We start from the raw sequence: 15815 nt of genomic DNA on the forward strand, positions 1-15815 counted from the left end.
ACACATCTGCACCTGCGTAGAACCCCCGTGAGCCCCGGTCTACTCCCCAGCACCTCGCGTCCCTCCGAAAACCGGTGGACTACAAGTCCCGGTAGGCTTCCGGAACTGAACTCTGACGGCACGTGCGCACACAGCTGCCCGCCGGAAGAATCGAGCCTGGCTGTGTTTATCTCGTTGGGGACCGAGTCGTCGGTTGGCGCGCAACGGGTTCCAGGCTGCCCGCGGCCCCGCCCCGGCCCGGCCTGGCAAGGTAGCCCGGGATGGGTGGATGTTACAAGGAAAATTGGAGGTGCTGAGGACGTCCTTGCCTGCAGCTGGAGTCGTGAGGGAGGGGCCTGAGAGTGATGAGGTGGGGGTGGGGAGGCAACTAAAGGGATGATGGGAAAGGAGAGTGTTAATGGGGAAGGGCCGCGGGAGGATGGCGAGATGACGGCTGCAAGGGAACTGGTGGCTGGAGGAGGCATTGAGGGAGTTGGAAGGAAGGCTGGGTTATGAAAGGAACGGGGAAGCCAAGGAAAATGGAAGGGGGCTGTCTGGTGCTGTGGGGGAGGGGAGGTTGGGATGACTGGAAGAATCCAGAAGTAGTGTCATGTACAGGGAGGACTATCTCTAGTGGAAAGGGGTCAATGACTGTTAGCTTTTTTCCCCTTAGTCTTAGTGGAAGAGGGAGAAGGGAGGACTGTCGGGTGGTGCTTGGAGTGATGGAAACGAAAAAGGAGAAAACTGCAAAACTCTCAGATTTTAAAAAAAGAGGGCCAGAAATGGGGAGTGAAAATAGCAAGAGACCAAGGAGTGGGTAGGCACACGAAGGCAACTGAAGAAGCGGAGAATGCGACAGTGATGGAGTACGGGGAAAACTCCAAGATAACAGAGGCCCTGAGACTTTGGGGGCTTGTTTTCCATGAGCTTGAGTTGTCCTTCTAAAGAGAAGCTAAGATTCTCTCTCCACCTTTACATGGACTTGTTTCTCTTTGCTCCTATGAATTATTTTCTTTTCTTTTTTTTTGGTAAGTCCTCACCAGAGGATATTTTTTTTTCCGTTGAATTTTAGAGAGAGTGGAAGGAGAGGGGGGGAGCAAGAGAGAGAAAGAAACATGGATGTGAGAGAGACACATCGATGGTTGCCTCCTAAACATGCCTTGATCGACAGGGGCCAGGGATTGAACCTGCAACTCAGGTGTGTGCCTTTGACTGGGAATTGAACCTGCGACCCTTCTGTCCTTTGGCGGACGCTCTAACCACTGGGCGAAACTGGCTAAGGTAGCCCTTATGAATTCTTTACCTTGATGTAGCCCAAGGGGAATAGAAGCTAGGAGGGAAGACAAAGGACTTCTCTTCTTAAGCCCTTCAACCTTCCTATCTATCCACACAAGCCCAGAGCTGAGATATTTTGGATGGAGGACAGGAGTAATGAAGTGAGACTAGTTTCCTGCTGGGGCTCTTTCAGGTTTGGTATGGTGGCTATTTAAAGCCTAACGTGGGCTCTGCTGGTGTGGCTCAGTGGTTGAGCATCAACCCCGTGCCGTGCACCAAGAGATCACCCGGTTCCATTCTGGGTCAGGACACATGCCCAGGTTGTGGGCCAGATCCCCGGTGTGGGGCATGCAGGAGGTGGCCAGTCGATGTTCTCGCTCGTCAGTGTTTCCATCTCACTCTCCCTCTCCCTTCCTCTCTGTCTAAAATCAATAAAGAAGAAATATTTTTAAAAATAAATAAATAAAAATAAAGCCTGGGGTGGGGATTGAGGGAAGTTGGTTGGTGGTTAGGGGACTTTCCAGCCAGCTGAAAGCCATGTGTCTTTTTTTTTGAGGGGCCTCCCTTGAGCTTCTTTTTATTAAAAATTTTTTTTTCTTTATTGATTTTAGAGAGCAAGGAAGGGAGAGGGAGAGAGAGATAGAAACATCAGTGAGAAAGAACATTGATTGGCCACCTCCTGCATGCTCCCCACTGGGGATCGAGCCCACAATCTGGGCCCTGAATGGGAATTGATTCAATGACTTCTGGGTTCATGGGTCAAAGCTCAACAACTGAGCCACATGGGCTGGGCCCCTGAGCTTTTTTTGTGCCTGAAGTTCTGCCTTGAACAGGGAGAAGATGATCCATCCAAATCCAGCAGGTGCCTGCCAGCAAAGGCAGTGCCAATGGCAGGAGGCTTTGCCTGACAGAGCCTTCAAATGTACCCATTATCACTAGGTTGGCAGATTGTTTTAAAGAGATCATGATCTCTTGTACTTGAGTCTTTTTCTTGTCCTGCCCAAGGGCGTGTTTGCTTCCCTTCCTTCCAGTGCACACTCCCACCATCACCTCTTTCAAGGGACCCCTGTGGGAGAACAGCTGCTGGAAATAACTTGTCTCTACCACAACAGCAGGATTGGGGAAGTGGCAGGAGGAGAAAACCCCTCCTGCCCATCCCCACTCCCTTAATCTACAGCAGACACATACCTTCCTGGGTTAAGTTCCTAGTTTTGGCAGCATACCAGGCCCAGCTGTCAAAGGAACTCCTCATGCCTGTGAGGGGCCCTTGGTGACCCTGATGACAACAGCTCAGCTTGACAAGAGCTTCCTATGAGGGGCTAACCATCCATGGTAACATGGAGGTCCCTGTCCTGGATCCCACCCTGTCTTGGATAGGGGGACTTAATCCACTCTAAAAGCCTAAAAGCTTTTCTGCTTGGAAGTACCTATGCCAGCTTTCAATGGACTGTCTGGGGCTGGCTGGGCTATTAATAGCTCTGAGTATTTTGAGATCCCTCTCCCCACCTTAAAGAGCACAGAGATTCTTAGAGAGGTGGCAGTAAGCAGAGCAGAGCCTGAGATACAGGAGAACCCATTAGCCTGGGAAGGGGGCTTGGAGCCTGTGCCAGGCCACAGACAGGGTGGAGCCTCCATGAGTAGGGGGTGATCATACTGAGCCCTTGATCAGCAGACTCTGAGCTGGCAATTGGGTCAGAGTGGCCCCACCCTTTGCTTTTGGAGAACACAGGGCCAGGGCTAGCTTCTTGACCTCAGCAGCTCCTCTGGCGCAGGGCCAGCCACCTGAGCTGTGGAGGGGTGGTGTGGGAGGAACACCAGGGTGACACTTAGAGGCAAGGGTTGGTCCCAGGCAGAATCCTGGTGAGCCAGGCAAAGGCCTTTGTGGGTCTAATTTGTGTGCAGGTAGCAGAGGCAGCAGGCCGTGCCGGGGGGGCATGTTGCTGTAACCTGTGGCCCAGGGGATGTTACGGTGGACAGTGCACCTGGAGGGCGGGCCCCGCAGGGTGAACCATGCTGCAGTGGCTGTTGGGCACCGGGTATTCTCCTTCGGGGGTTACTGCTCTGGTGAAGACTATGAAACACTGCGTCAGATTGATGTGCACATTTTCAATGCAGGTAAGCTAATACTGGGAATATCCCTGGGTGCCCACATTAGGGAGGGGAACAGGTGGTTGAATGAGTTTTGGTGGTGGTCCCTGTGGCCACAGGGGATGAAGGAATGAATATCTGGTTTGGGAAAAGATGGGCAGCTTGGAATGAGGTTCCCAGGGCTGAGCTGAGCTGTTCCCACAGTGTCCTTGCGCTGGACAAAGCTGCCCCCGGTGAGACCCACCATCCGAGGGCAGCCTCCTGTGGTACCATATATGCGGTATGGACACTCAACCGTCCTCATTGATGACACGGTCTTCCTTTGGGGCGGGCGGAATGACACAGAAGGGGCCTGCAATGTGCTCTACGCCTTTGATGTCAGTGAGTATAGGGCTATATTCCTCCAAATGGTGCCTCATGGGACTGGGAAGGTGTCGGCTGGGCTGGGAATAGGGCACCCGGTGTCTAGGAGGAGTGTCATTTACCTGACCTGTCCTCTCGTCTCCTTCAGATACTCACAAGTGGTCCACACCCCGAGTGTTAGGAACAATTCCTGGGGCCAGGGACGGACATTCAGCTTGTGTCTTGGGCAAAACCATGTACATTTTCGGAGGCTACGAGCAGCTGGTAGGTCTGGGAAGAAAGTAGAAGTTTAGTGTGGAAATGAGAAGGAGGAAGGGGAATTGAAGATGGAATGGGAGGCTTTGGCTTGTTTTGCAGGGTTTTTTTTGTTTGTTTGTTTTTTAATATTTTTTCTTTATTGATTTCGGAGAGAGAGGAAGGGAGAGGGAGAGAGAGAGATAGAAACATTGATGAGAGAGAACATCGATCGGCCGCCTCCTGCATGCCCCCCAACTGGGGATTGGGCCCATAACCCGGGCATGTGCCCTGACCGGGAATTGAACCGGCAACCTCTTGGTGCATGGGTCGACACTCAACCAGTGAGCCACACCCGCCAATCTGTTTTACAGGTTTTGAGGGGAGGGATAGAGGGTCAGAGAGTGACTGCTGACCCCATCTTACGTGCCTTCCTTCACTTCCTTTCTCTTCCCACTCAGGCGGACTGCTTTTCCAATGACATTCACAAGCTGGATACCAGCACCATGACATGGACCCTTATCTGTACAAAGGTCTGCACTTTTTCTTTCTCCCAGATCCCCACCCTAAATTGAAGAAACCATAGGAAGCTCAGATAGTGAGAGCAGATCCTCTCCCAGCCTTCAAGCTCACCCTCATCTTTCTACTCCTGCCCAGGGCAATCCTGCGCGCTGGAGGGACTTCCACTCTGCCACAATGCTGGGCAGTCACATGTATGTGTTTGGGGGTCGCGCTGACCGCTTTGGGCCGTTCCACTCCAACAATGAGATTTACTGCAACCGCATCCGAGTCTTTGACACCAGGACTGAGGCCTGGCTGGATTGTCCAGCCACTCCGGTATTGCCCGAGGGGCGCCGGAGCCACTCAGCCTGTGAGTGTCAATGTCCCTGTGGAGTCCCCCCTGCCTATCTGTTGTCCTCACACTCTTGACATTCCTCTGTCTTTCCAGTTGGCTACAATGGGGAGCTGTACATCTTTGGTGGCTATAATGCAAGGCTGAACCGGCACTTCCATGACCTGTGGAAGTTTAATCCTGGTAAAGAACAATGCCTTAAAGGGAAAAACAAGGAGCAATTGAGGGGGGAGGAAAAGAGAAATGATCCTGAGTAGGTGAGCGGTTGAGGCTGGAGAAGTTCATCTGGATTGGGCAGGTATTGAATCTCCATATAAACTTCTCTTTAGTGTCCTTTACCTGGAAAAAGATTGAACCGAAGGGAAAGGGGCCATGTCCACGGCGGCGACAGTGCTGCTGTATTGTTGGTGACAAAATTGTCCTCTTTGGGGGTACCAGGTTAGTAGGAGAGGGGGGAGGGCACAGGGAAGGGCCTGAGTCTGTGACTAACATGGGAGGCATTAGAGCATGAAGGGTCTCATGAGTATTTCCTCCTTCCTTTATCTCTATTTTGATCCCTGTAGTCCATCTCCTGAGGAAGGCCTGGGAGATGAGTTTGACCTCATAGATCATTCTGACTTACACATTTTGGACTTTAGTAAGTATGCTTATTCCAAAAGTACTACTGCCATCAGGGTCCCTGTCTGTGGGTGGTGACATCCAGAACTGAATCCTTTCCTTGGCTTTGACCATCTCCCTCTCTCCCATTCCTCCTCTAAAGGCCCTAGTCTGAAGACTCTGTGCAAACTGGCTGTGATTCAGTATAACCTGGACCAGTCCTGTTTGCCCCATGACATCAGGTACAGTGAGTGGTTGGAAAGGAGGGATGGGTTCAGGGTAAGTGGCAGCACAAACATGACCTCATTGTGGAGGGGATGTTTTTGTTCTGCTGGAGATGTAGCGCACTTGTGGATAATGAAATGGAAGGAGGTGTAGACTGTCGACTGGGTAAATTACATTAAAAAAATTGTTTTCCAAATCAAGCTCAGGGCAGCTAGGCTGCATCACTTCCTGAGATCTGAGCCTATACAGTTGTTTTTGTTAATATGCTGAAAAACTTTGATTAAATCTTAGACCCTAACTGCAAAGTAAAGACATGTTTAGGAGCCTTTGTATCACCTTAGTTCCAGAATTAAGGGAGGTTCTTCCTAGCTACTTCCCTTTTCATTTCATTCTTAGGTCCAAATCAAGCACTGAAAGTACTTGTGTATAGTTATGTTCCTCTGGATCATTTTGTGACATGTCCCTTTCTTTGTATCAGTTCAGTTTAACTCTTATTTGCTGAGGTTCTGTGTGTTCAGTATGTGGTGACACAGTGTACAAGGCTGAACTGGTGGCTCATAGGCTGGCCCAGAATGACATATATGCAAGTACCTAATTCCAAGTACACTATAGTGAGGGTCTTGGCATAAGAAGGCTCTTGGTTGATCTTTGTAGAATGATAGAATTGCCAAAAAAGTGAGGGATTTAATTTTAATATGATAGGATGAGTGGGGAAAAAACCTCAGGTGGGATAGGAGAGCTGAGTCAGGCTTCCTAAAAGGGATAGTAGTTGAGAGCAAAAATGGGCATTCCTGATGTGGGGAGGAAGAGGAGCTGCCTGGTTGGATCTGAACAGAGAGAAGGTAGATTGGGAAATTTATTGAGATGTGTACACCCATGCTTTTCCCCAGGTGTTGGACACAATGTATATATAAACATAAACAGGAAGTCCACCTGAGCTTGCAGGTGAAGTTGTGGGTGGTATTGGATTTGGTGGTGGGTGGGGCCTTGATTTTTAAATTTAGTAGGGCTGAAAGGAAGAGGTGACTGTGAGTAGTTAAGTTTGGTAATTCAGGGGTTGGGGGTGGAGGCTCCTCCTGTTCTTTATGCCTGTCATTGTTGGCCTTCCAGGTGGGAGCTGAATGCCATGACCACCAACAGTAATATCAGTCGCCCAATTGTCTCCTCTCATGGGTAGAAGGAAGTTTTTGCTGCCACCCCTCCTGAGCCGGCTGTTGTCTTCACTGCCCCTGCCTGTCTCTCACCCGCCTGCCCCTTTGGACCCTGGTATACCTCCACATGGAGTTGTTGGACTAGAGGTGTTTTCTGTGCTGTGAACTCAGTGGGGAACTGTGTGGGGAGGGCTAGGTTTCCTCCCTCCTTGGGCCGAGGGCCCCTTCCCTTGGTGCTCTGTCCCATCCACCTCCTTCCAACTGCTCTTGGGCCTCTCCTCTGCCCCAGGCCAGCTAGGCTGTGCTAAGAAGTGAAAGGAATGAGGAGAAGGGAGAAGCTAGCAGTGTCTGGTCCTCAAAAGCTTCCCTCCAGCTCTATTTTCATCCCCTGCCCCTGCTTGAGCCATGAAAATTGATTGGGAGCTGAGAGACTGCAGATGTCGCTATGAAACCTCCTTCTCCCTGCCCTGGGGAAGGCGAGGACCAGCAGATAATCCCGCCCCCCCCCCCCTTCCTTGAGCTGTTGCTGTAACCCTGACGCTGTCAGCCAGCTCAGATTTTATAAAAATGAATTAAAAACCTCCAAACGTATTATCTGTTTCTGTGGAATAAATGGGGATGGCAGGAATTTGCCATGGGGGCAGGGTGCTGAGGCTCTGGCTTCTGGGCCGGGAGCATTCGCAAATCAAATACCAGCGCGGCCTGGCCCTAGTTTCTCGTCGGCGCGGAGTCCAGGGTCCTGCGACAAAAGCGGCCACGTTACCTCGAGTGGGCGTCCCCTTTGGCCCAGGGCTCCCGGGCCGCCCGCCTAGCCCTCCCTGGCCCTGCCGCCCTGCTCTTCATCATCAGGGGTGGGCCCGGGCCCGCCCCCGCCCTCGCCCTCCGGAGTTACCGGAAGGGGTGGGGCAGCACCACCGGTGCGGAAGTAACGCCATTTGTCCGCGCCGCGCCGAGTGAGCCAATGCCGGGAGCGAGCTCCCGTGCCCGGGAGGCCGCGGGCCCTTCCCGCGGGGCCCCGGACGGCGGGGGCCTGGGGCCCAGGGACCTGCAGAAGGGTGAGGACGCGGCGCCTGGCCGCGGGGCGGGGCGGAGGGCCAGATCCGGGCTCCCCGTCTGGCGCGGTCTCTGAGCCTGCTAAATACTCTGAAAGGCCAACACGAGGAGCGTCCCCAACGCAGTGGGAAGTAGCGAGTGAGGGGATGCTTCCTGGGTTGGGATGCTTCCTGAGCAGTTTATTAAGGGAGGATGAAGGACTTCCGCAGGGAGAAGACGCATGCGCGGAAACACTGCGTCAGGAAAGGTATTGGTTGCTGCGGCAGGGTTAGTAGACCAAGATGAAAGAAATTTAGCAAACATTTACTGAGTATCTGTATGCAGGCACAGTTTAGATGCTGAAGATGCTGTAGTCAATAAAGCAGTCAAAAACTTCTGTCCTTGCCTGCTGATGTGGCCCAGTGGATTGAGTACTGTCCCATGGACTGAGAAGTCCCAGTTCGATTCCTGCCCGGGTTGCAGCCTCGATCCCCAGTAGGGGGCGTGCAGGAGGCAGCCCATTGATGTATACCTCACTGGCTGTTTCTATCTCTCCCTTCCTCTCTAAAATCAGTAAAAACATTCTTAAAAAAAAAAGACACGTAAATTAATCTATTAAAAGGCAGTAAAGCGCCCTGGCCAGTTTGGCTCAGCGGTTAGAGCGTCGGCCTGCGGTCCTGAGAGACCCAGGTTCGGTTCCCGCTAAGGGCACGTACTTTGGTTGCAGTTTGTCCCCGGCCCTGGTTGGTTGTGCGGGTGGCAGCCACTAGATGTGTCCCTTCACGTCGATGTTTCTCACTCTCTCTCCCTTCCTCTCTCTCCCTCCCACTCTATCTGTACAAAAAATGGAAAAATATCCTCGGGTGAGGATAAAAAAAGGCAGTAAAGCACAAAACTGTATATTATAAAAGGTTGAATCTTATGGTAAGTGAATTATATCTCAATTTTCCAAAAAGATGATAAGGGCTATGGAGAGAAATGAAGCAAGGGAGGGGTTGCAATTATAAGCAATCAGAGGAGGCCTCACTGAGTAGGTGACATTTGAACAATGGTTGAAGGAAGTGAGGGAGCAAGTGGTAAATGTAGAAAGTGCTCCAAGCAGAGGCAACATCAAGGGCAAAGGAACTGAGGTGGGAGCATACCTTCCTGCTCAGGAACTGTGAGGAGGCCAGTTGATGAGAGGAACGGGAAGGAAGAGATTAAGTACAAAGTCGGGGCGAGGTCTCCTGAGGGATTTCAGGCCATTGTTTACTCTGGGCAAGATGGAAGGCATTGGGGAGTTTTGCATTCTGGAGACATGATCTGAAGTATATTTGCGTGTGGGAGTGATAAGATCAGATTTGCATGTTAGATATCTCAGACTGAAGTGGAAAGCATAGCTTTAAGAGGAGTGAGAAGAGGTTGGGAGACCAGTTAGGAGGCTAATGCACTGACTGAGGTGAGGTGCTGAGAGTATGAACCAGAACATTGGAAACAGTTACTGGACAAGGAAGACAGAGCCCCTTCTGGGGAAACCTGTGAAGGAATCATTTAAAAGGGTGAAAAAGAAGGGACTGTGGCTTGGTCCACCACTGGCCTTACCTATGCATCTTCCTTAGCAGGGTGAGACCCCAAGGTAGCTGGAACAGTTGGGAAGTTAGCTGTCAGTAGAGCACCATGACACCCTGTGCTGCCCAGGACCTGTAGTGATTGGTTGGATGGGGATATTGGAAAGAGTCAGTTACTAAAGGAATGAGGATGGGATGTCTTTCTAGCAGCGGGAGATGCTGAGCTGAGTTGTGCGCCCCCCAATCCTTCACCCCTTTCACAGACACATCTAACATGTCATTTGAGGAACTGTTGGAATTGCAGAGCCAACTGGGGACTAAGACATACAAACGTTTGGTAGCTGGAAACAGCACTAAGCAGCAAGGTTCTAGACCACTCGTCCAAGGTGCATGTGTTGCAGATAAGCACAGGTGAGGAGCAAGGCCTGCCCCAGGAGTTGGAGGATACCTGGGACCTTAAGTAGGTGTCTGCTTTCTTAGCTGGCAGGTGGGAGGCCTTTGACCAAGATTGGAGTCCCCTTGACCTGCCCTTTAATTTCTTTATAGGCCTCTGGAAATGTCAGCCAAGGTCCGGGTACCATTTTTGCGTCAAGTTGTCCCCATCAGTAAGAAGGTGAGAAAGAGGCAGGAAGTACTTTTTCGTGAAAGGAAACTGAACTGTTTTCTTATATTCTTTCTGTTCTCTTCAAAGGTAGCCCGGGACCCCCGCTTTGACGATTTGTCAGGGGAATATAATCCTGAAGTGTTTGACAAAACATATCAATTCTTAAATGACATCCGAGCCAAAGAGAAAGAGGTGTGCTGCATGAGACTGGTTCATGGGTTCCGAGGGGTAGGAAACTAGGGCACAGCTTAGAGTGTCAGGCAGAGGGAACCAGGAGTATAGTGATGGGCAGATTTAATTCTCTCTAATTTGGTTCTTATATTCAAATCCTGGCTCCTCGGTTTATTGGCTGACCATTGGCAAGTTACTTAACCTGGCTTTGCTTTAGTTTTCTAATCATAAGAGAGTAATGCCCGGCCAGTGTGGCTCAGTGGTTGAGCGTCGATCCGTGCACCAAGAGGTTGCCAGTTCGATTCCCAGTCAGGGCACATGTCCAGGTTGTGGGCCCCATCCCCAGTGGGGGGCATGCAGGAGGTGGCCATTCGATGTTCTCTCTCATTCATGTTTCTATTTCTCTCTCCCTTCCCCTTCCTCTCTAAAACAAATAAAAACTTTTTTTTTTTTTTAAAGATAGTAATAATTCTCATCTCATAGTGTTTCTGAGTTAGCATATGCAAACTTCTTAGAGTAATGCTTGGCACAGAATTTCAGCTAATGTTTACAGAATGCTGACCATAATATTCATTTCCCACTCTGGAGCTTGTGAAAAAGCAGTTGAAGAAGCACCGTTCAGGGCAGGAGCATGAGAAACTGCAGCAGCTGCTTCAGCGAATGGTGAGTAGGTAGGAATTATGGGTGGGTGGTAAAAGTAGTTCAAGGCAGGAGGTTATTCATAGTCCCTCCTATTTACCCATCTCACCTTTGCTCCTCAGGAACAGCAAGAAATGGCACAGCAGGAACGAAAGCGGCAGCAAGAGCTGTGCCTGGCTTTGAAGCAGGAACGGCGGGCTCAGGCCCAGCAGGGCCATCGTCCATACTTCCTGAAGAAATGTGAGTGGGGCAAAGCTATTACAGACTAGTTACAGGGACAGGGGTCCATGAGCTCCCTAAGGAAGATGTGAAGGCTGAATCCCATGGTAAATTGGAGGAAAATAGAGATATAGTAGGGAAGAGTTATATTGTAACCATTCTTATTTCCCTTATGGGCAGGGTGTCGCTTTTCTTTTTTTTTTTTTAATGATACAGCAAGGGGAGTGTGTGTGTGTGTGTGTGTGTGTGTGTGTGTGTGTCTACGTACATGCCCCTAGTGGGAACCGAACCCGAGACTCTCTGGTCCACAGGCCGATGCTCCAACCACTGAGCCAAACTGGCCAGGGCTGTGTGTATATTATTTAATTGACCTTTTAGAGGGAGAGGAAGGGAGAGAGAGAGAGTGAAACATCAATTTGTTGTTTCACTAATTTATGCATTCATCAGTTGTTGTATGTGCCCTGACCAGGGATAGAACCTACCACCTTGGCATATCTGGACAACCATCTAACAAACTGAGTTACCTGGCAAGGGCAGGTGTCTTTTTTTATTTCTGCCTACCCCACCACATATGCTGCGCTGGGCACATAGGAGCTCACAGTTGGTTGAATTGAGAAAGAAGAGAATAGTAGAAAAAGTCAGCTTGCTTATACACACTAAAGAACTCTAAACAAGTCATATATCCCAGCATAGTGGTTGAGAATTACTGACTCTATGAATGGGAAAGAGCGGTGCTTCTGCTTTTGCTTACCAGCTTGTTTCCTCCCTGTCCTCTAGCTGAACAGCGCCAGTTGGTCCTAGCTGAGAAGTTCAAGGAGCTGAAACGTAGCAGGAAGCTAGACAGCTTTTTGAGTCGAAAAAGACGCCGAAACGCAGGCAAGGACAGGAGACATCTCCCTTTGAACAAAGACTAATAAGGAACTGTCCTCAGCTTTGCCACTGCCCCAGTGAGAAATGGATCTGTGGGGACAGACTTGGGCTTGGCCTGTTCTGGATCTTTCCCATTCAAGGACAAGGATCACAGCTGCCCTTGAACTATATTGGCTCAGAGATGACTAGAGGGTTCTTAAATAGCTCCAGAGCTGGACAAGAGCAGCTCAGCCTTCTGCCATGCCACACTGCCTCTGCTTGGATCTGATTCATCATGTCCACGTGTCCTCCCATCCTTGCCTTAAACCAGTGATTCTGATACAGAATAAAAAGGGTCAGTGACCTTAAGGCTGGTGGAGGCCATGGAATCTGTTGATAGTTCCCAGGACTGGGACTTTATGTCGGAGCCTGTTAATAAACGTTCTTGTCACTCATCTATTTCTTCTGTTTTTGTGTGGGGGGTGTTTGTAGGCAGCCTAGAACTACTGTCTTAATGAACCAGAACCTAAGGCTCCTACAAAGTGGGAGGTCAGATCAGAGACTCCTATTTAAACCCAAAAGATGAGGCAACCAATCGATGTGTCCCTCTCACATCAATGTTTCTCTCTCTCTCCCTCTCCCATTCTGTCTGAAAATAAATGGAAAGAAATATCCTCAAGTGGGGATTAAAAAAAAAAAAAATCATTACTCCTGGAACTCTGCCACACCTTCTTATTCTAATTTTTTCCAACCCCTTTTCCTTATATGCCTGTGCTCCATCTATGTAACTTCTTCAGATCTACTTCTGGGTCATTATCCCAACTTGGTGATTTACCATGAAGTTCCTAAATTTGTATGGCATATTTTTTCATTTTTAAGCTTTAGTTTAATCAAACCAATCTGGTCCTTTTTGATATTTTCATGAATCATACTTTTCCTTTAAAAGTACAATATGTATATATATTTTTTATCCTCACCCAAGGACATTTTTCCATTGTTTTGTTCAGAGTGGGAGGGAGAGAGAGGAAGAGAGAGAGAAACATTGACATGAAAGGAAACCGAGGTACGTGCCCTTAGGGGGAGCTGAACCCGGGTCTCTCTGGACCACAGGCCGACACTATAACCGCTGAGCCAAACCGGCCGGGGCAAAATACGATATTTTATACTTTGTATTTACTTTTATCATCTGTCTTTGCTGGTTAGATTCTGTTCCTATTGTTCCTCATGACTCTTGCTCATGGTGGTTTATTTCCTGGTGTGCTTTGTGTTTCATTGTAAACTCATAGTCTTGAAATTTTATCTTAAGGAACTCCTTGAGGCCTGGGTTTAAAGTAGTCAAGAAAGAACTGCATTTGCTTCTGCTGGGTGCCTGGAGGCACTGCCAACCTAAGGCCATTTTAAACTGAACTTCAGCTTGAGGATTTTCTAGTCCACATGGGTGGTATGAATTCTAGACCCGAACAGTATTGAGAGCCAGCTATGCTGACATTATTGGGGAAGCTTTTTGTCCGTCTCCTACCTACCCTTGCATCCAAAACAAAAGCTAAGTAGGTGAGTTGAGGGATTGGTTCACTCTTTAAATGATCACCTTTCCCCCCCTGCATGACCTTGACCAGGGTCAGGGACTGAACCATAACTGAGGTATGTGCCCTTGATTGGAATTGAACGCATGGCTCTTTGGTCTGTGGGCTAACACTCTTAACTGCTGGGCCAAACTGGTCAGGGCCAGAAGGGGTGAAGATTTCTAAAGAGGCTGAGAGTTTTCTCAAATTGACATTTATAAACCCTAAGAATTGGGAAGGTCAGGAAATTCCAAGCAGGATTGGAAAAAAATATTAGGTAAATCATAAGACATTAACAGGACACTAGGAAGACTAACATGTAAAAATAATGAAAAGGAAGAGAGGCAGAATCAGAAACTAGGAGGTCTATTGTTTGCTTGATGCTTCTAGGATGAGGTAAAAGGTATTCTGATGCCGAAATGTGAGGTGAAGCATACAGTGGTCTGCCCCTGGCGGCTGTAGCAGAGGGCTGTAGCTATCAGGATGTTTGCCTTGCCCAGAGGGAGTGAGGGATCTAGTGTTGTAGGGTCCCCATGACTCGTGCCAATACTACTTTAAAGCCAAAGAACAGATTTTGGCCCATAAAAGCAGAAAAAGACCATTGAACTATTAGGCTCACAGAAACTGAGGAGGTTGGAGAGGAGCTCAAAAAAGTGTGTGTGGTGCTCCCTTCGGCACACGTATACTAAAATTGGAACGATACAGAGATTAGCATGGCCCCTGCGCAAGGATGACATGCAAATTCATGAAGCGTTCCATATTTTTTAAGTATGTAAATTTATTGAAAAGTAAATAAAATGGATTTGTTCTCGTGTTTTTGTTAAAAAAAAAGTGTGTGTGTGTGCAGGGAAGGGGGGCTGAGCAGTGAAAAGCACTCTAAATTCTACCTTGAGACCAGTGTTGTGAAGATGTCTGCTGCCACCAAAAGTACTCCCCACTTTCTAAAGAAATTCCTGGCAGAGACAACTGATTAGCCAAGCCTTGGTCCCATGGCTGCAAGGGGATGTTGGGAAAGCAAGTATCTGATCTTTTATATGGTAGGAGGTGGGGTCTATCTTACATCTAGATTAATGATAGAGAATTTCCAAGCATGAGAAGAGGGTTCAGATGAAGGGTTGTCAAGAAAACCTATGTCCACTACAAGTTTGTATGGGCTCCCCAAGCCTTCAAGTTGCTCCTTTTCCCTTCAAGGTTGCAGAGGAGACAGTGGAAAGAGCACTGAACTTCAGCTATGCATTTGTTTGGGTGGGTGTTTTTCCATTTGTTCTGTTTTTTATTGGTAACAGACTTAATGAGATACAATTCACATATACCATACAATTTACCCATTTAAAAATGTACAATTCAGCCCTGGCCAGTTTGGCTCAGTGGCCTGTGGTCCAGAGAGACCCGAGTTCAGTTCCCGTTAAGGGCATGTGCCTCGGTTGCAGTTTGTCTCCAGCCCTGGTTGGGTCGTGCGGGTGGTAACCACTCAATGTGTCCCTTTCACGTTGATGTTTCTCTCTCTCTCTCTCTCTCCCTCCCCACTCTATCTGAACAAAAAATGGAAAAACGTCCTAAAAATGTACAATTCGCCCTAGCCAGTTTGGCTCAGAGGTTAGAGCATCGGCCCGTGGACCAGAGTCCCGGGTTCGGTTCCTGCCAAGGGCACATACCTTGGAGGCAGTTTGTCCCCAACCCAGGCTGTGGTCGTGCGGGTGGCAACCAGTTGATGTGTCTCTCACATCAATGTTTCTTTCTCTCTCTTCCTCCCTCCCTCCCATTCTATCTGAAAATAAATGCAAAAATGTCCTCAGGTGAGGATAAAAAAAAAAGTACAATTCAATAGTTTTTAGTATATTCACAGAATCATGCAATCATCACTGACACAATCAACTTTGTAACATTTTCAACACCCCCTAAAGAAACCCCATACCTTCTGTCACTTCCAATTCCTTCCCAGTTCCCCCAGCTCTAGGCAACCACTAAACCACTTTGTCTTTAATTTGGGACATTTCATATAAATGGAATCAATATGAGGTTCTTAGTGTACAAACCAGCTGTAGGGATATAAGGAACTGAGGCTGTGGGGATAGACAGGAGGTCAGGGTAGCAAACTTTCAAGGTTTGTCCTCAGGGATGGAAAGTCCTGACAGCAGACAAAGCCTCAGGTCTTCATTGGTGCTGGCGAGAGAAGGGCAAAGTCTAGACTGCTCACTGGATGGCTGAACTTGGGCAAATCAACCAGGCCAGAGTCTGGGGATGGGGTTAGAGTGTGTGCTAAGGACAGTGGGCAACACAGAAGCTGGGCTGCAGATGAGAACATGCAAAATTTTGAGGACACAGATAGTGTGTTCTTCCCTTAAGAATTGCTGGAGACTTATCCATTGCAGATGAGCAGGTAAGTCCCTGGGAGACTGAGGGGCAGGGTGACTGAGGATGAACAGG

General features: G+C 48.9%; 1 protein-coding gene and 1 non-coding gene across 5 annotated transcripts; both read left to right on the forward strand.

The window, feature by feature from the left end:
* Nucleotides 1–194: 194 nt before the first annotated feature.
* Nucleotides 195–12275, forward strand: KLHDC3 (kelch domain containing 3). Of its 4 annotated transcripts, XM_036247835.1 has the most exons (15): nt 195–250; nt 3157–3369; nt 3547–3723; nt 3854–3969; nt 4401–4472; nt 4597–4810; nt 4889–4975; nt 5122–5230; nt 5356–5429; nt 9608–9755; nt 9891–9957; nt 10036–10140; nt 10708–10782; nt 10881–10998; nt 11755–12275. In XM_036247835.1, exons 2-15 carry the CDS (start codon nt 3216–3218, stop codon nt 11889–11891), a joined length of 1653 nt encoding a protein of 550 aa, XP_036103728.1. In that variant the 5' UTR covers nt 195–250; nt 3157–3215; the 3' UTR covers nt 11892–12275. The 4 variants fall into 4 exon arrangements, 3 of the variants coding, with proteins under 3 accessions (XP_036103728.1, XP_036103726.1, XP_036103727.1); XR_004957540.1 differs by lacking the exons at nt 9891–9957; nt 10036–10140; nt 10708–10782; nt 10881–10998; nt 11755–12275 and adding exons at nt 5553–5631; nt 6725–6880 and having other exon boundaries at nt 9608–9716; XM_036247833.1 differs by lacking the exons at nt 9608–9755; nt 9891–9957; nt 10036–10140; ... (1 more) ...; nt 10881–10998; nt 11755–12275 and adding exons at nt 5553–5631; nt 6725–7356.
* A 1775-nt stretch (nt 12276–14050) lies between these two features.
* Nucleotides 14051–14153, forward strand: LOC118622049. The gene has a single exon (XR_004957887.1). It is a non-coding gene; the product is annotated as a U6 spliceosomal RNA (small nuclear RNA).
* Nucleotides 14154–15815: the final 1662 nt, after the last annotated feature.

Source organism: Molossus molossus, unplaced genomic scaffold (genome assembly GCF_014108415.1).
Source record: "Molossus molossus isolate mMolMol1 unplaced genomic scaffold, mMolMol1.p scaffold_m16_p_8, whole genome shotgun sequence".
In the NCBI taxonomy this organism is placed as follows: Eukaryota; Metazoa; Chordata; class Mammalia; order Chiroptera; family Molossidae; genus Molossus; species Molossus molossus.